The sequence below is a fragment of the Miniopterus schreibersii genome, assembly GCF_964146895.1.
Source record: "Miniopterus schreibersii genome assembly, chromosome: X".
Taxonomy (NCBI): Eukaryota; Metazoa; Chordata; class Mammalia; order Chiroptera; family Miniopteridae; genus Miniopterus; species Miniopterus schreibersii.
Window position 1 is genome coordinate 4658977 of NC_138104.1, and position 21393 is coordinate 4680369.

Genomic DNA, 21393 nt, shown 5'->3' on the forward strand with positions numbered 1-21393 from the left:
TGTAATTTCACTTTTGACCAGTGGTATTTTAGCAGTGTATTTTTTTACTTCCAAACTGTTGTTTTTTCATCTTTTAAATCATTTATTTACATTCTATAGCTGTTATGCTCAGAAAAGTTCTTTTGTAATATCTTTTTTAAATTACTACTTTAAATTTTTTTTCTGTCTCCTCCCTCTTCTCCTTCTAGAAGGCTTATTATTCTCCAGGATCTACAAGTCTCTTACATTTTTCTTCATGATTTCCCTCTCCTGGTATTTTTGACTTGGAGCTCTGTGAATCTTCTTTCACTTTACCTTCCAGGTCACTATTTTGGGTCTTAGCAGTGATCATCCTCTCTTTCAATTCATCTACTGAACTGTTTCTTTGGGGAATCACATTTTGTAGTTCCAGAAAGTCTCCTTTTATGCTGCACAAGAGTTTCTGCATATGATCCTTTTTTGTTGTTATCACTGTCATCGTTGTTCAAGTTATCATTTGTCTCTTGTCCCACCAGTTTATTTATTTAAGCATGAATTGCTTAATCAACATTCCTCTGGGTGCTGGCTGCTGGACCCACACAGATGGTTATATACTATTTCATTGTTAGCCTGTCAGGGTCAGCTCACTGTGAAAGGGATCTCTGAGAGCTACCCCAAGTGCTAGTAAGCCCTCAAATGATGGAAATGAAGTATCTGAAGGCAGCTGCCCTCTTCCCAGGTCCCTTCACCTATTCCCTCTCTAACTGACCTGGTCTTCTGCTTTAGTTGATGCTTTCTTGGCCCCTTGGAGATCTAGTGGACTGAGAACATGGTCTGATACTGTTTTCTCAACCTCCTGGTCTCCTTGTGCTGGGCCTTTCTAGTGCTGAATCCAGGCTTTGCTCAGTACTCAAAACAAAACTCAAGAATACTTCTTTCTGATGAGACTACAATAATGTCTAGAACCCCACTCACACACAACTCTTCTCCATAGGCTTTAATAGTTATTTAGCTGAAGATAGGTATGCAGCATGGAATTAGGAATAGGAAACAATGCTTAGGTTATCATCTTCCCAGAATCTTCTGTGGTTTATGATGAAAAAGAAAAAAGGCCTTTATATGACTGGACCTGACTGGACTTTAGTTACATGACTTCTCAGGGAATCTAGATCAGTCTGGGCATAGTCATGAAAATAGAGCTACTAAAATATTGCCATAAAAAGGGATTTATATATAAACTAGATTCATACAAATTGGGAGGATCTAGGAGAGTGAAAGTCCAGAAGGTTCATGCCAGAGGATCAGACAAATATCTCTAATGACTTCAACTGGAAGCATTGGAGGTGAGGATGCCAGAACTCACAGGAATTTGGAGAAATCATCAGGTCTCACTGCAAAAGGTGACCAGGAAGTGGGAAATCATAGAGAGATCTGTGAATCCACACTGACTGTCACATCCTTCTGAGAATAGTGACTTCTGCTTTACTCCCATCTTCCAAGACTTCGGTGAGCTTCTCTCAGTGGCAAACTCTAACCTGAAGCCACATAAGGGTCTTCTGGGTAACCTAGTTCCTGGCCTTCGTCAGAAGTGGCAGTGGTATCTGAGCTGACAATAGACATTCTATCACTGTACCCCAGCACGAAGACTAAAGTGCAGCAGCATAGGATTGTGTGTATTCCTAAAGTGGTCTCTGGTGAGGACTTCTAGATCCTGGGTCCCAATGACATTGATCTCTTGACTCGCATGGTTTGATTTTGGTCTCAGTGATGCCTTCTGCAGTAACACCAAAGCCAGAGCATCACTTACTCACTAGTCATACATTCTTCCAGAATCATCTGGCCTATGCCTGGTACCTAATCCTTCTTGTCTGTGTCAGCATCTGGCAACCTAGTTTGTGCCCTGACCAGGACTTAAACCCCCAACCTCTCTTTGGTGTACTGGACAATGCTCCCACCAACCGACCCACCCTGCCAGGGCACCTCCCATCTTTTTTTGTCATTAGTTTTGCTGCCTGGACAATGCATCTAATGCATGTCTACAGAGAAGAAATATGATGGTGTTGCTTTTTATTCTTCCATAGCAAGTAGGGACCTTCAAAGAGGATCCTCTTTTCCTGGCCTAAGAGCATGGAGGCACCTCTCCTATCCTGATTTGAGATGCTCTCCCCAGAAGCAGACAACAGTAAATCCTGACTTTGCAGGGAGGAGGGAGGCTTTAGGTAAGAGAATGGAATAAATATGGGTGGGGTAAGTAATAGGGAAAAGTCATGTTAGGCCCTATAAGTGAGAGAGGGGATGAGAGCATGAAAAGGGAAAAGGAGGCTACATTGGCAGAAGTAGATTAGAGAAGAATAAAGAATTGCAGAAGCGGGAAACTGGCTAGGGGCTATTCCTTAGAGAAGATCACAATTAGCTGCAGTCTGGCAGGTACACTGACACCAACAGTGTGATGGGTACAGTCACTCCGACCACGTGTCAGGTAAATACATCCATTCTGTGCTGGGTAAATCACGCCCATTGGGTTAGAAACAATTTCAAGTCAAGAAAAGTACAGGTATGAGTGTCTTATTATTAGAAACTCAGCTTGGTATTTCTTGATTATCTTCAAATGACTCCTCTTTCCCTAAATGAAACAGTCATATCAGTATCAGCTGGGGATCAAGGCTCTTTGATAGGTGTAAATCTAGGCCCCAAAGAAGGTTCAAAGACATTCTTTCAAAACAGGAAAGTTGGAGGCAAAAGGCAAAAGTGAAAGTCACTTAAACAGCCAGAGGAAGAGGAGGATTCTCAGAATCCCTCTCTACTACGTCCTGGGCAATAAAACAGAATTGGAGGGAAAAGGGTAGAAGAGTCTCAGGCTGGATCTCTGAAAGCAGAGGGAGTTCTTGGTGGAGGCTGTTCTTCAAGAGTCAACAACTGTGAAAGGAAGGTAGAAGAGCAGTATTGGGCAGAGGGGTAAGTGAAATTGTGAAGCAGGACCAACAAAGCCTTGGTCAACCAGATGGGGAGCTTTGGAGTGAGCAGTGTCTATTAGAGAGCTTGTGTTGATCCAAAGTGGCCAGGCCTTTCTCACTCACTGGATGTGGGCTGCTTTAGGAAGGTGACCTTAGATCAAGTCATGGTTCTACAGCTGATACAGACCCTGAAGAAGCTGACAGCTAGAGGCTGCCAACTGAACCTACTCCCCACAGCTGGCAGCAAGCCCTACCTAGAAGGGGAATCTGAACAGTGCCCATCCATGTCTACCACACAGGGGGGTCAGGTGTTGACAGGAAGTGAATGAAAGCCTAGTAAGCCCTGAGATCTCTGCTCTTGCCCTAAAGCTTGGCTTTATCTTTGGAGAAATTTTGGAAGCACTAAGTATTCCACAACATCTACAAAATATACAGTGTCATATAGTGAAAAAAGCAGGGTCTTTGGAAGCAGAAGGTCTACTTGAGGCACCTCAATCCAGGGTGTTCCTTTTTACTGTGATCTTGGGTAAGTTGTTTCACCTCTCAAGTTTCTTCAACTGGAAAATGGAGATAATTATAGTCACTAACTCAGAGGGTTGCTTTGAGTATAAAATGGCATAATCTGGTTAAATATTTGGTACAAAGCAAGAAACCCAGTAAATTAAATAAATGGTGTTACAATGATGAAGCTCTTTACTGTGCCTTTGATGTGCTGGGCACGACATAAACCATGGGTGGGAATGGGGGCAGGAATTACTCTTAGAAGGGTTTAACTCAGTCCTTGTCATATAGGAGCTTACATTCTTGTTGAGGAATCAAAATATGGGCAAATGAAAGTGTGTTAGCAACTTACTACTATATCCAAGAATTTTTCAAGAAATAAATGTTTCTGTCTGAAGTTTTTCTGTTAGCATTGTCAGTATAACCACTAGAATGGATGCAAGAGCAGGATTGGAAAATCTAGAAATTGACCGAGGCCATGATCTTTTTTGTGTTACTTGGAGAGACAATGACTAGGTCCTCTGTTTCTGACATAGAGAATCAGAACCATGCTGTGAAGAAAAGCCCACCTTTGATTAACCATTCTTCTTGACACAGGAACTTCTGAATGATGTGGACTGATAGGGTTTCTGAGTGGAGCACCGATGCTGCCCAATGATGTTCCTTGTTTGGGAGCAAGGGTAGATTCTTGAAAAAGCTCTAGCTCATTGTTTTCTTCTTCACTGGAGAAGAAAGTGGCAAAATATTTAAAGTTGTTCATTCCCAACAGGCATCCCAACATTGCATTACAATGGTCCAAATATTCAGTTTCAAAGGAGGCAGAAAATCATATATGTTTGGTGTAGATTGGAAAGGTCTTAGTGTTAAGATGTTTTTGGATAAATCATTGACAACTCTCTGACTTACAACTTTCTCCCACTCTAAAGTCCCATTCTAGTTTGGAGAAGACCAAGAAACAGAGACAGCTTGGTCTAAAAGTGATGCTAGGATTCTCATGTCAGTTATCTATTACTGTGTATAACAAATCACTGCCAAACAGTGTGGTTTAAAAAAAATTTTTTGCTCACAATTCTGTGGGTCAGGAATTTGGACAGGGCACAGCAATCCTAGCTCTTCCCTGCTACATGAAATCTAGAGCCTTACCGCTTGAATGGCTGGGAGCTGACTGCAATGACTTTTCTTGGGCCATATGTCTGGAGCCTTGGTTTTTACTATCAGGTAGGTTCCTCAGTTCTTCTTCACGTGGTCTCTCCATCTAGCCAACTTGGTCTTCCGCACAATATGCTCCAGTACAACATTGTGAGGGTAGGCACACTTCAGGTCTTAGAATGTCTGCCTTCTTATATGGCAACTGACATCCCCAGAGTGAACATGGAGCTGCCAAGTATCTTAATGGCTAAGCGTGGAACTGGCATAATATCACTTTGACCACATTTTGTCAGTATAAACAAGGGTCAAGGCCAGCCTGTATTCATGAGGCCATGGCCTCTAGAGGGTGGAGTGGCATATGCATACAGGATTAGGAGAAATTGATGGTTGTTATTCCATTTACTATTCCTGCATAGTGTATTAACCCTAAAATGTAGCAACTAAAATCATCCATTTAATTTTGCTCATAATTTTATGGGTTGAGAATTTGACAACAGGTCCACTGAATAGTTTTCCATCAAGGGGGTTTCTTACAAGGTTGTAGTCAGATGTCAACTGGGGCTGCAGTCATTTAGGGTCTCCTGCTTGGCTGAAAGTCAACACTGGCTGTCGTCTGGGAGCTCAGCTAGCACTGTCAGCTGGAGAGCCTAGATATGAGCTCTGCAGTACAGCATTGTGAGGGTAGGCACACTTCATGTATGGCAGCTGTTTTTCCCCAAATAGATGTCCTAAGAGGGCCAAGTAGAAGCTGCATGACATTTTCAAACCTGGCTTAGAACAGAGCATCACTTCCACCATACTGTATAACAGTTACAAGCCCATCCAGAGTCAAGGGAAGAGGTCAGAGTGCCTACCTCTCAATGGCCATGTTTTAAAACTGCCATAGTCACCGTCTTTGGAAATTATCTTTTATGTTACAGAAATCCAACAGCTCACCAGAGATTCTGATAGAAAGCAATCTTAAATAGTGAGGTGGATCAACACTGTAGGGTTTGAATCAGAAATGAATCCTTGCAGAGCTCTAGTATTTGGATCTCAAAGTTCACATTGTTGAGACATGAGCTTAAAGTGACTTGCAACTTCTAGATATTCGTCCAGTGGGCCTTTCTTGATTTTAAGTACCCTGGTTGGATGTGTAGGTTATGCCAGCCTGCTTCTTTTTTGTTTTATTTATTTTAAAAATATTTTTATTGATTTTTTTTTTTTTTTTTTAGAGAGAGAAGAAGGGAGAGGGAGAGAGAAAAACACCAATTGGCTTCCTCCTATAGCTGCCTCACACTCCTGAGCCCACAACCCTGGCATGTTCACTGACTGGAAATCGAACCAGCAACCTTGCAATGCATGGAACAATGCCCAACACACTGAACAACACTGGCCAGGGCCAGGCTGCTGCTTTTTGGACCAGCTTTGTGCTGTGCCCCCCCCCCCCAATGAAAAACACATTTGGTCCAGTGAGAGGCAGTCTTGTCATTAAAACACCTAATTTGGTTGTACCTGATGACAGTAGCTCTACACTCAGCTAGTCCAAACCTGCCAGGAAGAAGCTCAAAATGTATCTGTCTCCTGTGCAGACATTGAAACCTCATGGCATCTTGTCCAGAAACAGTGCTCAGAGCTACTAGAGGATTAGCAAACATAGAATCCAGATGCTGGTATCTGGAGGCATTTTGGGGACTGGTATGAAATAGACAAAGGGCTAAGATGATAAGACTCTTGGAACATTTTCCACTTTCATACCAAAGACTCAAGCCTCTGCCCCTTACTCCAGAAAACAACCCAGCCCTCTTTAGTGGTGTGGCCATCCACCATTTTATTGTAGAATATTGATTTAATTCCAGGACTAGGTTACTTGACTATACAGGATAACCCCTGAGCCCCAAGTTTTATAAGATGTTGGAATTCTCTCTCATAGGAGGGGCAGAGACAAGATAGATGGGACCATTTTACCATAGTGACAAGACAGAGAAAATTGAAATGATCAGGTAGTGCAGATTGCTAGACTGAAAAGTGAAGGCACTTTCACTCCAGTGGGATGGGGCAGAAGGGCCTGGGTGGGGAAGAGGAAGTGCTACAAACTAAGTCAGGGCTTTACTGATGCTTCAAGACTGAGTCCATTTGGTTGTGGGGAAAAGACCGCCTCCTGAATGCCCCAAACAGATGTCAAATCTTCCAGCTGACATCCCGAATTACCAAGAAACTTGGAGCCTGGACGCTGGAGCATGCCTTTTTCTGAGCCAGTGCCAACATGCTTTTCAAAGTAAACATCTCAGGGCTTTGAAGAGGAGAAAGCCCCCTTGCCTTCCACAAAGGAGGATGCCACGGCCTCCTTAGCAGGGTCTTTAGAAGCTTCATTCAGATGAGATTGCTGGTCCAGGCACTTGAATATTGATAATCCTTGGTCTGTGTCATGAATGTCCTTATGACATCACTGATTTGTCCCCATATGGACACACATCACCAGATTGTTCTTTCATGAAGTGTCTATTTTATTTGTCTTCTGATTATTTCTTTTGCAGGTACTAAAGTGATCCACACTCTATTTGACCTTTGTTTGTATTCATGGACAGACAAATGCCACTAATACTCCCAAGTAGAGATCTCTTCAACTCACCTCAATCATATTAACTAACCTAGCTTTAGTCATATGTTAACTATTAGTTTCCTTAAAGGAACAGTGTGATATCTGGGTTCTAGCTGGAAGTTACAGTTGTTGGATGTACCATTCATTAGTGATAGTACTTGGCATAGGGGCAGTTCTGATTTGTGCAGAGAACTTTCCTGGAAATTTGAATGTGGAATGAAAGCTGAGACAGGATGGACATAAGTATGATGCTTAAGATATCCCAAGACAAAGACTGACCCTTTTCCTAAAAGAGGTTCTTGTTGCTTACTGGAAGAATGTGGAAAATGAATATGTGTGTGTGTGTGTGTGTGTGTGTGTGTGTATGTATGTGTGTGTTAGAGAGAGGGGGGAGGGGGAGAAGGAGGGAGGGAGAGAGAGATTTTGAATGTGCTGAGTTAGGGAGTTTGAAAAGAACTAGGAGTTTAGGATTGGCAGACAGGTCCAGTGAAAATGTGCTTCCCCCTACTTTTAAGAGGCTGATAGGAGTGTTGAGAGACCATGTGATTTAACATAAGAGCACTGTCTAAAAAGAGACCCACCTGGTTTTTATCCTGGCTCTCCAATTTTTTTTTTATCCAGGCTCCACCACTTACCAGCTTTGTGACCTCCTGGCAAGTTGATTAATCTCTTATAACCTCATTTTCCTTATTTGTAAAATGGAAATAACAAAATCTCAAAACTTCCTGGGCCTGTTGTGAAGATGAAATAAGATAATGATGTAAAGTATTTAGTGTGATGCTTGGCACAGGGTAGGCACTAAATCCATGGTAACTGACTATTATTGGGTATTAACTATCTAAGGACTCTGTCTTCTTCCCCTCTACCTTTCCTCTAAAACCATCCAACTTTCCACTCCCTTTGAATTCCAGTCATTTGAAGAGAAATTCCTTTTTTCCCAGAGTACTAATATTAATTAATGGTCTAACTTTGGGTTGGATAATCACATTGTGTCATCAACCTCCAGATTATTAGATATTATTTTCAAGAAAAACAGGCCTGGAGTTCCTCCCAGACCTAGGACAGAGGCTGCAAATTGAATTTAGAGGGTTGCCGACCTTTAGACCAAGGCTGGCTGCAAGGGGCAGCCCTGTCTTCTGCTCTTGAAAGCTACAGTAGGCTGTAGTAATTGGGTTACCGCCTGGGATTCAGTAGGACTAATCCATCTGTATAATTTCTTCATCTGGTTTAATGACATTAACAAAACTGAATTAAGGAGCGAGTGGGGTTGGGTGGGACGAGGGAAAACGAATTTTCTGTATGGGAGTGGATGCCACGTCTCCACTGCCAGTCTGGAGCCTATGGTCTGATTAATGGAAGTATGTGAGTCCTGCTTGTGGCCAGTGCAGTCCCTCAGCAGAGCATCGGGCTTCTGGGTATAAGTGTACCCAGAAAGGGCCATCGCAGATAGGGTTTCCCTGGACACCTCAGGCCTATCCTGTCTCTCTTTCTCTTTCCTTGGTTCTTTTTCCTTCTTAGTCCAGCCCCTCTTGTACAATTTCTGAGCAGTTTTTCTTCTAGTTCAAATATTCTGGGACCTTACCTGTGTTTTGTCATTAACTTGTCCCAGGTGACGTGTACTTGTCTGAGCACTCGCCCCAGTCCCACCTTGCTCTGTTTGTCTGGGGTTGGCCATACTGGGGGGTGGGCACTCTTTAATACCAGTTTGCCAACCAGAGCGTCCAGCCCTTGGAGGAGGGGCCTGCTTGTGGGGGTGAGGGTGGGAGTGGCAGACACTGCTGTCAGTTTCACCCGTGCCCTAGTGACACTCAGATCCCAGCGCGCCCTTCTCAGAGAGAGCCCGGCTATCTCAACTTGGGCAGCTGGCCATTGGAGGCGACGAGTGGCTGACTAGCGGGCTGAGATTCACTGCAGGCGGTGGCCGAAAGCAGAGTTCTCAGAGTGTAAGTGGTGACCAGCACCGGCCAGACCGCGCTGCCTGAACTGCAGGAGCAGAGTGGGTAACGGGCGGGGGTGCCGGGCGCCGGGCTTCGATCCGCGGCGGACAGTGCGAGTTAGCTGTGGCAGCGCCGGTGGGCCCTGCGTGCCCAGAGGGGCCAGGAGACGTCGGGTAGATACGCTTGCGTGCTCTTTCCTGGGTTTGCTGGGGTTTTGACGATCAGCGGCTGACGTCCACGCGCCCCTGCGGAGCTCTCCCTTTACTACAGCCGGCCCACCACTGAGTGCCGTCCCGCCCTTGTTGCCCCCCCCCCCCCCCCCCCGCGTGTCCACAGCTTGCAGTGGCTGTAGAATGCGTAGTGTGTAGAGTCGCGGCTCCGGGACCGAGAGTTCTTTGGAAGGAGAGCATGAGCGAGGGAGCAGGCGAGCTCCAAGGGGGTGTGGGTGTAGGGAGAGAGAGAGCAGGTAAGGGCCATTGCTTCCTGCTCCTCTGTCAAAAGCAACTTGGGCCCTCCTTTTGGCAAAATAATAGGAACCTGAGAATTGATTAAAGAGAAAAAGATGCGACCCTCCCGTTAAGGTTCTCCGCGGGCGAGGAGCTGCGCGGCTCTGCAGTGTAACAGTCTCACACATTGCTCATCACATGGTCAAACATTTCCCTTTCGTCTTTGTTGTGATTTTTTTAAACCTTCCTTGGGATCTCATTTTGATTGAGTTGGCAGCCCGCAGCGTTTTGGGAGAGGGGGGAAAACAGCCTGCCGGCGCGCGGGGCAGCCTACCCAGGCAACTACCCGCGCGCGGCCCGCGCCCGTGGGGAGAGCGGCCGGCGCGGAGCCTAGGAGGCCGGCGGCAGAAGCGGGCAGCGCTCACTGCCCCTCTCGCCGCCCCGGGCTTGCGAGTGCATCTCGGCAGGCAGGCGGGCCGGCAGTTCCGAGGCGGCGAGCGAGGGGCGCGGAGGGAGCGCCGCGCTGCTTTGTCTCCACTTCTTGAGCCAGGCTAGCGGCTCCTCCCGCGGTCGGCCGCTGGGGCTCGAGGCAGCCGCGGTGGTGGCGGTAGCAGCGGCTCCTCCTTCACCCTTTTCCTTTCTTCCCCACTTCCTCACAGGCAGTGGCGGCGGCAACGGTGGGGGAAAGCGGATTCCTCCCCATTCCACACCAAGGGGAGCTCCGGGTTGAGACTTGCCGCCCTAAGGACTCTCCCAAGTCCCGCCCGCTCCGTGAGGACTTCCATCTCTTGGGCGAACCTTGTCAAGCAAGCTGGGATCTATGAGTGGAAAGGTGACCAAACCCAAAGAGGAGAAAGATGCTTCTAAGGGTAAGCCCGCCCTCAGACTTCGCCCGCTTCCCTTCCCTTGGTTTCCCTTGCCCCCCTAGAGTGCACTCCGCCCTTCCGCCGCTCGGGCCTCCCTCCCAGAGATTAAGCAGCCCATGACCTCTGCGACCCCGGGCAAGAAAGGGGGAACTGGGGCCGTTGTGTGTGTGTGTGTGTAGGGGGGTCTCGGTTTGCACCACTTTCCCTCGTGGAACTGTCGCCCCGCGAATGCCTCCAGCCTCTTCCACTCCCCCTCTGGACGCACGGTGGTGGCGCTGCGGGCAGCCGAAGCTGCCGCAGCCCGGAGCGCGGGGACGGTACTGCTTGCTACCGGCTGGCCGCGTCTGTGCAAGTGCATGTGTGTCCGTGTGCGCGAGTGTGCATATGTGTGCTGCGCGGGTGCAACATGGTGACATACACAGGAATCTGCCCCACTGTAAGAAACCAAGCTCGGATCCACCTTCAACCCCCTTCTCCCCGCCCCCAATGCAAACAAAGAGCCTGGCCAAGATGCAAAACCCCTCCCCCACGCTCCCTACTCCCTACTCCCTAACTCTCTACCCCCTCCCCAGAAGACAGGAGCTTGCAACCTTCCCCATGCCGCGAGCAAAAGTGAGCTTTCCCTGTGCCCAGGCGCCGCCCGCTCCGCGCCTGGGCAGCTCAGTCTTGCCTAGCCCCAGGAGAACAAAGGCTGTTGTCCCCTTGCCAGTAGTGCCCAGCTGAAGCGGGCCTCCGTGGAGCCGACAGTCCCCTCCCACCTCTCTCTGGGGTTCAGCCACCTCACTGGGGGTGCCCGCCGCCTGTACCTCACTGTGCGCATCTCGGCCTGGAGCCTCGCTTCGGACGGCTAGGGAGGCGCAGCCAAGCGGGGCTCAGGCTGGGGAGAACTCAGGAGCAGAAAGGGGTGTCCCCTCTGGCCCCCGCCAGCCAGTCCTAGCCATTGCCTTACTGAGGACCCGGCTTAGTTCTGGCAGTAAACTAGAGACAGCATCCTTGGAGATCTGGGTGCAGAGAGAGGCAAAGCGGGGGGAGGGGGGGGTATGGGAGAGAAGTGCCAGGAACGACAAGTGACTTAGGTGCAAGTGTCCAGTATGGCCACAGAGCACACGCTGGAGTGGGCTGGATCGTCCCGAACCTCAGCGACCCACACGAGTCCACGCTACAAAGGTGGAGATGCAACGGGGCAGGGGTAGGCGTAGCTTTGGTTCCTGGGGCCCCAATTCATCTCAGCTCTGGGCCCCCCTTCCCTCCCACTCCTTTCCATGTTCCTTTTTCTCATCTCCTCCTTCTCGCCTCTCCCCATCTCTCAGAGCTTTCTTTCCCGGGAGATTCTAGGGCAGCGCCAGCCCTCCCCCGCGGAAAGTTGTCAAAGTCTTCAGCTCAGGGCCTTTATTCTTGTTTCTAAATGGAGCCAGTTCTCTTCCAACTAGACAAAGCGTTGATGAAAGGCTCAGGAAGTTTGTGAGGGGTTTAGATCTGTGGTCCTAAGGATGAATGTTGCTACCAACGCCTCCAACCCCCTCATATGGGCTGGCTATTTGAGGCTCACAGGTTAATTGAAACAGTCACTTGGAAAGTAGAACTGCTACACATTTCCAGAGCTTTCTTAATTGTAGTGCGTCTTAATCGGGCATTAATTCGATAAGAGGACATGACTTCAGGGTCTTTAAAATGTTTTGTTTTTCCACTGAGGACCCGGAAAGGTAAATGTAATGGAAGATTATAGTGCCAAATTGATCTAAGCAACTGATTCCCCTTATGAATCTGGGAGTATTTCAAGTTTGTTTCTGGAACTTTGGTTCCTGGTTTCCACCAGGTGGTTACCAAAGCTTTATTTCAGGCTGCCTTTGGGAGGACCCTGAAACCAAATTCATTTACAGAAACTGAATTGCTGTTTTAGGAATATATATATATATATATATATATATATATATATAGTTTGCAGTTGTCCAGAACTGATTAAGTCGGGAATGGAAACATTAGGGCAAGTTTCTGTACCTCTATAATGAAAATTTTACTATGCTTATGTCATAACATTTTCTTATGTTGACTCACCACATTTGAAACCGAATACCTCTGTGTAGGAATTGTGTAATTAGCATTTGGAATTATGGTTGCAATTAGAATAAAATTAAAGTAATTTTATTAGGTAACTTTTAAGAAGGAATTTACTTTCCTGGAGAGATGGGAATCTTATGGCTGCTAAGAGCAGGAGTCCCATTTCTGCCTTTCAATTGGTTGTTGAATTAAGAGCATTTTCAAAATAGTGAATGCCTAATATTCATTAGTTTTTCCCCCCCTTTCAAATATGTTAAGGTCTTATGTGACTAAATTTTAAACGTAACTTTTTATGTTAGAGCTTGAATAGGTTTGGTTATTTATAAATTTCTCATATATAGTTCATTAAATTTTTTTTAAGCTAGGAGACTCATGAGCACATTGTGCAACATAGCAAGATAAAACATTGAACATTCAATAGATACTTTAAATATCTACATATTTTATTTTTAACAGTGGTGTGACAAATGATGGAATCAAATAAAATAATTTAGTAACACTTTGAATGAATTTCATAATCTCTTTTAAATTCAGCCTCCTATCCCATCATTTGGGGTTCATGCCAACAACCTATCATAACTACATAGTTGATTATCATAGACTACAGCATTTCTGCAGTTTTAAAAGCACAGGTAGTAGGTAGTCAGTAAATTAATTTATGCTGCTTAGTAAAATATGGCCTCAGAGCATATAAATTGCCAATTGTCTTTTTAAATGATGTTTTCTTTAACTCATGGAGGTTAAGGCCATTGATGGACAACGATCTTTTGGATAACCTTTTCAGTTATGTAGCCAGCCAAGATAGACTGTCCTCTTTGGCAGAAGGAGGGCATCTTGATTCTTTTTGAAACTGTTATAATGGGCCCTTGTGCAGCAAATCATCTTTTGTGTATCTATTTATGATTTGCACAAACTTTTGAAAATTGATTTTAGAGAGGTAGACAAAGGGAGAGAGGGAGAGGGAGAGGGAGGGAGGGAGAAAGAGAGAGTGAGAAACATTGATTTGTTGTTCCACTTATTTATGCATTCTTGGTTGATTCTTATATGTGCCCTGACTGAGGATTGGACCTGCAAACTTGTTATATTTGGAGGATGATTTGACCAACTGAGATACCTAGCTAGGGCCTAGAATTTGCATAAAGTTGGAAACTGGCAGATGTGTATATAGTTTGGGACACTCAGCTCCTGAACAGGAGGACCTTTTTCCATTTCAGGGAAGAACAAAGCATAACATTTGTTTGTTCAAGCAGATATATTCGCTTAGCTTTGACTTACTCTTCTCTACCTTGTCACATTAGGTTTTTTCAGCAGTTCTTTGTTGGAAAAGCACTCATTTAAGGCTGTGTCTGGTCTATTGCAACTGTGTTCCCTTGGCATTCAGGAAATGTGTAGCCTGCTACAGATAAAATCAGATCATTTCTAGATTGAGTAAAATTGCTAGAAAATTTTTGATTTCAAAATTATCATTTGATTTGTATATAGTTACCTGTTCAGGGAGTTGGGTATGTTTTTTCTATAACCCTTTCCCTTGTGCTTAGCCAGAGAGGTATCACATTTATGCAAGTTTCAAGGCCACGGGGACTGTGGTTTCTCTAGGTGGGACTGCTGGAACCAGCATCATGCTGCGCTTATGCTTGCTGGCTGCTGGGCAGTGCAGGACAATTCCAGGGTAGTACAAGAAGCCAGGCACCTACACAGCTGTTGCCACATGTATTTATGGGCACATCTCATTTTCTGCTCACTTCCTGGCCTTTTCTAATGGCATCTTTAACCATACCTAAGAAGGACAGGTCATGTGGTCATGCAGTCAGCATATCACTTCTTAAACATTGAATGCCATTCCAAAAGATCATCTTGGTCTTGGGGAGTACTGTAATAGCATCGAGCAAGTGTCTTTCTCAGGCTTGGGCCAGGTAAAGTGTGTGTTTAGAGGTATTTTAACTACATGAAATCATGACGTTGCTGACCTCTTATTAAAAACTAACAGTCATAATCTACCCATTACTCATGTAGGGACTTGTTTTTTCACTTTGTGAATAAATTGTCATGGCCAGTGTTTTTATGGAATGTTGTAAGCCCCATATTTTCTTCTCGGCTGATGATGATTGAAGTCTTGGTGAGGGGTGTGCCCAGGGAGATTTCTAATCAGAAATGTTAGTGTGTTCTTGGGGATAGGTACAGATGTGTGCATACTGCCTCCCCCCCCCACCCCCACCCAAATCCTCTTTACTACTTTTAGTGGTGTGTAGCTTCTTTATTCAGAGGATGAAGCTAGAAAGGAGAGCAAGTTGGGACATAGGTTAGGGGTACTGTATCCTCTCCCTTACTTAGTAATGCTTCCTCTTTCTAGTACAGTTCAAATCATGAAAAGGGGTTAGGATGCATCCTCAAGCTGGAGATATAGGTGAGGTTGGGTGGGAATGGATGTTGGGTTGGGGCCTGAGTGAGAAGCAGTAAATGAGCTATGGGGTGAAGGAAGGGGTTGAGGTTCATGCCTAGGGCAGGGAAATGTATGATGTCCTTGAGAACAGGATTAGAACTGGGTAGAGAATTGGAATCAGGGTTTGGGTGCTAAAATGGAGGGCTGCTTTGTGAGGCAGTGAGTAGGGAGATGAAACTGTTAACATTCCAGGTCTTTGCAGCTGTGCCGTTTTATGCTCAAATCAACTCCTCATTCTGGGAATTACAATCAACACAGAACAACCAGAATGTGTTGCAGCTCTTCAAATACATCCAATAAAAAGGATTTCTAGTGCCTGCTTCATTATGGCTTATATTTTTGGAGTTGAGAAATTTGAAAGAAATAGAAAATAATTGACAAGATTAAACAAATCAAAAAGAAACAAAAAAAATTAAAGTACAGTGGGTGGAGGGGATCTTATATGTCTATTACCTTGCTAAGTTTAACATGATCTTCGAAATATGAAGATTAGGCACATAATATGGTTTTAGCAATCAGTAAAGCAGACAAACGTCTGCATAAATCATTGTCTGCAGTCACTGATTTACATTTCCTTAACCAGAAGACATGTCAGCACCAGGATTTCTCAGCACAGGCTGAGGACTGGATTTTAGGCTCATTGATTGTCCTGTGTAATGTGGTTCATTTTAGTCAGTCTTCACTAACTTGAAATTTAGCTTACCTATTTGTGATACATCAATTCTACAAACTTACTTGAATCAGATTTCTGACATTTTTACCTGTGGCATTTTATCACTTTGATGAATGCCATCTTTTTATTATTATATTTTAAATTTATCTTTATTGTTGAAAGTATTACAGGTGTCCCAGTTTATTCCCCCCATTGACCCCCTCCACCTCGCTCCCACCCCCTCCCCAGGCCTTCACCTCATTATTGTCTGTGCCCATGGGTTATGCATATATACATATGACTTCTTTGGTTAGTCTCTTCCCACCCCCATCCCATTCCCTCTTCCCCCTGAGATATGACAGTCTGTTGCATGCTTCAATGTCTCTGGGTCTATTTTGTCAGTTTCTTTTGTACATTAGCTTCTTCTTAAAGAAGACTCTTCAAAATCTTTTTAAAATTGATTTTAGAGAGAGAGGAAGGGAGTGAGAGAGAGAAAGAAAGAGAAACATTAATGTGAGAGAGAAGCATCTATAGGTTGCTTCCCATATGCGCCCTGACTGGGGATCCAATTCGCAACCCAGGTATGTGCCCTGACTGGGAATCGAATCTGCAACTTTTCTGTGTACAGGACGATGCTCCAACCAACTGAGCCACACCAGCCAGGGTATGAATGCCATATCTTGAGGAAACATTTTTTAGGGGTGTGGATTTCTGGGTAAATGCACTCATTTCCCAAAGAAAGTGAAATAGTATACGTTTAGTAATCATTATGACCATAATTCCAGCCGGCAGGTCTAATTTCTCCTTGAATTAGATGGCCATTTATTTTTCTCTAAAGTAGTGTTTTTCACGGCATTCACCCTGAAAATGTGGGCTTTGTATTAGGAAAGAGAGAAGTTCTTGATTCTTGGGGCACAATGGAAATGCAAAGGGCTGTTTTATTAAGGATCTGGGTTTGTGAGAAATGTAAAGCCTAGATAACAATTACTGTATGTTGAGATAGCAGAGCAGTCCACAGACCCTACTCTTGCCTCTGCCCTTTGAAATGACTTTTAGCATAGATCTTCAAATGGAAATGGAATTAGTGTCACTGGTTGATTACCTTCCCCACAGGCAAAGGGCAGAGGGTAGTAGGTGTCGTTGCTTATTCTTTATAACTCTGGTTTCTGCTGGTGTAAGGTTTGGGTTGGCATTCTATCTATGGGGTGCTGCAGGGCTGGGTTGAGCTGGGTTGCTTGCTTGTCCTGCCTGCTGTCAGCTTTCTTCAGAGACCTCAAATTTAGTTTGGACAATTACTCTTAGGCCCAAAGGAATTCTCAGGCATACATGTCTGTCCTTCGTTCTGAATCCTGTCAGTAGGGCCTGGGAAGAAAGAAAAAAAATATTTTGTTGAAAGGCAGGTCTGGTCAGAGGCCAAATTAAAAGGAGTTAATTAAAAAAAATAGTAGGAACCCATTTCCTTTTTTGGAATTGCAGATTATACATAGTAACAAGCCCAAATCTTAAGTGTGCATCTCAGTTTTGACAGATGTTTACACCCATGTAATTAGCATCAAAATCAAGATACAGAATATTTTCATCACCCCAGAAAATTCTCTCATGTCCCTTTCATGTCACTTGTCCTTCAAAGGCAACTACTATTTTGATTTGTCATATATTAGTTTTGCCTGTTGTTGAATTAAATGTAAGTAGAATCATGCAGTATGCACTCTTTGTTTTTGACACCTAGGCATTTCTCGTTTCAGCTTATTTCCTTCTCTGGTTGACACCTCTTCTCCTTTTCTTGTCCTCTGGTTTCTTTAAAGACCCCCACCTGCCCTACATTAGGACACTCGATAGGGTCTTATACTTGGCAGGTCCATAGGAGTATTTTTTGAATGATCTAGTCAGGTAGGGAATTCCTTTAAGCAGGAATATGTTTTATTCATTTAATAACAATAACAATAATTATCATAGTTATTATAGTTATCATTATAGTAGCTTTTAAATTTTAGAGCACTTGCTATTTACTAGGCGTACATTGTTTTTACATATATCTCATTTACTACTTATGATAACCAAATAAAGTAATGGTTAGTATTTAGGGGCTAGAGGTAAGGAGATTGAAGCTTAGAGATTATGTAGTTTGTATGAGGTTACACAGCTGGTGGGTTGCAAATTATTAGCACAGTGTTTGTCATTGCAATAGTCAATAAATGTGTGATGCATGTACCACACACATATCAAAACTCACTTGGTCCTATGCTATGTTCATTTCCAGTTTGTTGTCCTATCAGAAAGCTGTGTGATGGACAAAGTCTCTGTCATTGACTCACTGTGATTTCATTTGATATGTCTGGGGATATTTACATTTGAACTAAGGATTGCCAGAGGCAGAGCCTTAACCTCAAGGAATTAATTTCAATGGTTGACTTTCTGTCACCCAGATAGGTTGGGGAAGTAATTTCTGGTTGGGTTCCTAAAAATAATAGTTTTTCTGAGCACTGACTATATGCCTGGTATTTCATATGAAATATCTCATGAAATCTTCATAACAATCTCTGGAGGACAGATATACATACTATTATTATTCTCATTTGACAGATGCAAAAACCGAGTTTCAGAGATTGAGTTTAGCCAGAGGTCACTTGGCCAGCAAGGTGGTGGAGTGTTTGAGCCAGCTTTCACTGAATTCAAATCCATTTCTTAACCACTTTGTTATATTGCCTCCCTAGGCAGCACAGTTGATTCTTTTCTAATCTAGGTTTGCACGAAGACAAAAGTACTTCCTGTGTGCCAATGAGGACATGATTAGGAGGAGTGTACCTTTGCATGCATGATTGTTCTGGGTCTGTGGTCTTGGTCCAGCGGAACAGGTCTCTCAGCATTTCTTGGGTGACTTCTGCATGCCAGGTACTATGCTGGGCCTGGGCGTGCAGAGATGAAAGAAACCCAGTCCTACCTTACGGGTGCCATTTCCTTCCTCTTTGGCCTTGGATATTACCTTTCTACTCTCCAATGTATATTGTCCCTCACTTGGACATGATTGTGACTTTTAAGATTGAAGTATCTGTCAGTTTGAAAATAATAGTACTTTCTTCCAGAACTGTGTTTAGGAGCTTGTTTCACTTGTTCTCAAGATTAAACTTCCTCTTAATTTACTTCCTCTTAATTTACAATTGTTTTATTTTTTCCCCCCATTAAAGGACATATGTTTTGAGTCTGTCTCTCATAAGAATCATGTCTCATTTCCCTTTTCTTTCTTTCTCTCTCAACCCACCCTGTTCTCCCTCTGTCCCTCCCTCTCTCTTTTTTTCGTTAACAGATGTCAGTGGTTTTCTTTAACCAAATGTAGTCCCTTAGGGTGTGCTGGGATCATTGGAGGGTTCCCATTTCTGGATTTTCTCCCTTGATAGCTGTACTAAGTTCAGCAAAAGAACCTCCCCCCCTTCCACGGGAGAATACTTTCACTACTTATTATATAACTCACTTTAAATGGAAAAAAAAAGTGTGAGCTTTGTATTTTATACTATTTATGCTGCCTTCAGTTAGATAATATTTCCCAAAATATATCTTGTTAACAGAGACACATGCTTTGAATGAACATATTAATTATAGTTCTCAAAGTTAGGAATCATGTAGTTTCTCAGTGCTGCAGAACCTATGTTCAACAGCCATAATTAACAGTGATGGGTCTCTTGCATGGTGACAGGTGTGTTTAATAACAAATGTAGAATCCATTTCTCAAAAATCCCTCCAAATGATGTATGTAGCATTTCTACTCTTTTTAAACTGGGGGCTAGTAAACAGATTGAGTTCTTAAATATTTATCTTGCTGTTAAAAGTAGAAGTAAACAGCCTGAAGAAGGCAGGCTGAGTGCAGTTCTTAAATATGCCTGTAGATATTTTCAGAATCTTCTTTCAAGCATGACTTTGAAAGTATTATGAATTTATTTGCTTATTTTGCCTTTGATTCTCTATGTGCATGCATGCCTCTCCCCTTGGGGGGTTTGCTGAACATGAAGACTTCCAAGAGCTCTTGGGTTTGCAAGTGATTTTCAGAGCTCTGGGAACAATGTGAACCATTCCCCTGGAAACAGGGCCAGGCGCTCCTCGCTGCTCTCATTTCTGGGAGCGTTTGTTTCCCGACCAGCTGGAAACCGGACGGTAGTGCTGACCGGTCTGGTTAACCAGCGTCCCTTGGTCGTCAAGTGTCTGGCAGGCTGGTTTATTACAATTCTCAGTGTGCTCATTAACCTCGTGATGTGGCGGTTGCCTAAAAAAGAAACACGGAAAAGTTGTGTCACCAAAGGTGAAACTTGACGAAGAGCCGCTGGGCGCCGGGCATGACAAAGCTCCCTTGCAGGCGGTGGCGGTGGCGGCAGTCAGCGGAGGCCTTTAACCCCTCGCCGGGGGTGCCACTGCCGGACCTGGCTCGCGTGGGGACGCTGCAGAGTGAGCCCTGAGCTGCGCCGGTGGCGCTGGCGGCTGCAGGGGGGAAGGGGTCCGCCACTCAGGTCTAGATGGTGGCTCTAAGATGGTGGCAGCCGGAGGAAGCGCCCCCGCCCCCACCCCGCCATCCTGTTGTCCTTGCTCTGCATACACTTGACCCACCCACCCAGCGCCTGAAAGGCAGCAAGGAGGTCAGGTTGCAATCCCAGCCTAGAAGTCGGGGCTTGGCCAACACAAGAGGCTTTGATTCCTCTGGTCAATGGTAATTTGCTGTTAGCAGTTCAAAAACATTGGATACATCTTGAGCAGAACGGCCAGGGCTGTTTTGAATTTATCTGTGTGCTCTTATATTGCTTGTGTTTCATTGTATTGATTTTTTTCAGATTATAAAATAATGCATACTTACTAGGGACAGTTGGGAAAATCATAAAATAAAAGCATAAAGAAGAAAATATCACCCAAGGGTCCCACTCCCAGGTTAACTTTTTGAGATTTTCTTTCCACTCTTTTTTTCTCTGAATTTTATAATACACTCATATCCAAAAATAATTAAGTGTGTGTGGGATCATGCAGTACATACTCTTGCTCTATCCTCTTACCACTAGGGGTGACAACGAGAGATGTTGATTTTGTACCTGTGGATCTGAAAGGTTTTTGTATACCTTCTTGACAGCCTTCTCACTGAGATCCACAAACATCATTTGTATTGTACAAATGTATATATACAGATATGTGCATATATAAAAATACATATATACATGCATAAATCTGTAAATAGAAAAGAAATGCATGTAGAATATATATAAATGCTTAGAATAAATCCAGGAAGAATAGACACCAAAAGTCATCTCTCGGCGTTTGGCTTATAGAAGACATATAGTTTATATTTCTATCTTCTATTTTTTTCTATAGTGGATGTATATAATGATATAATAAAAAGTAAACTCCAAACCATACCAAAAGCCTTTAAATGACAGCAACATTCCATCTGGATTTAATATTGCTAATTTAATTTGGAGTATAATTTTTACTTTACAATGAACTATCTTCCATGTAAAAGCTACATGGTTAAAATTCCGATTTTAGAGACTTGGGTTCACAACTAAGTTCCTCTACTTATTTGCTGTGCAATTTTGGGCAAATAATCTTTCTAAGCCTCCCCACAATGGAGATAGTTATATTTATCACACAAACTTATTTTAAAGATGGAATGGTATAGCATATGTAAAACATACATCAAATTTGGTCAATGGTGATATTGATACTATTACTAAAATTGTAGTGATTTTCATATTGATTATTCAAGTTCTAAGGTTCTCTTTAGATGGCCATAGAAACAAATTTACAGATTCACATATCTGTCTGACAATCATACTCCAATTTAATGGATTTTATACTAACTCATGTATTAATTCATACA

At 43.9% G+C, this 21393-nt stretch overlaps 1 protein-coding gene and 1 pseudogene across 11 annotated transcripts in view; one reads left to right on the forward strand and one right to left on the reverse strand.

The window, feature by feature from the left end:
• Positions 1-457, reverse strand: part of LOC308551701 (N-acetylneuraminate lyase pseudogene) — a 67661-nt pseudogene extending 67204 nt beyond the window's left edge. Inside the window, exon 1 of the transcript in view lies at positions 295-457. The product of the transcript in view is annotated as an N-acetylneuraminate lyase pseudogene (transcript). The remainder of the gene's footprint in view (positions 1-294) is intronic.
• Positions 1-21393, forward strand: part of FGF13 (fibroblast growth factor 13) — a 441864-nt gene that overhangs the window by 10356 nt on the left and 410115 nt on the right. The window contains exons 1-2 of one of the 10 annotated variants that reach the window (XM_081125295.1): positions 8899-9086; positions 10186-10395. The exons of 1 other annotated variant lie outside the window; for it this stretch is intronic. In XM_081125295.1, coding sequence (XP_080981421.1) covers positions 10347-10395 — 49 coding nt within the window. In that variant the 5' untranslated portion in view covers positions 8899-9086; positions 10186-10346. Of the gene's footprint in view, positions 1-8898; positions 9254-9486; positions 9547-9804; positions 10396-21393 lie in introns of those variants that run through there. 8 more of the 10 variants (XM_081125302.1, XM_081125293.1, XM_081125294.1 and 5 more) reach the window with 8 other exon arrangements.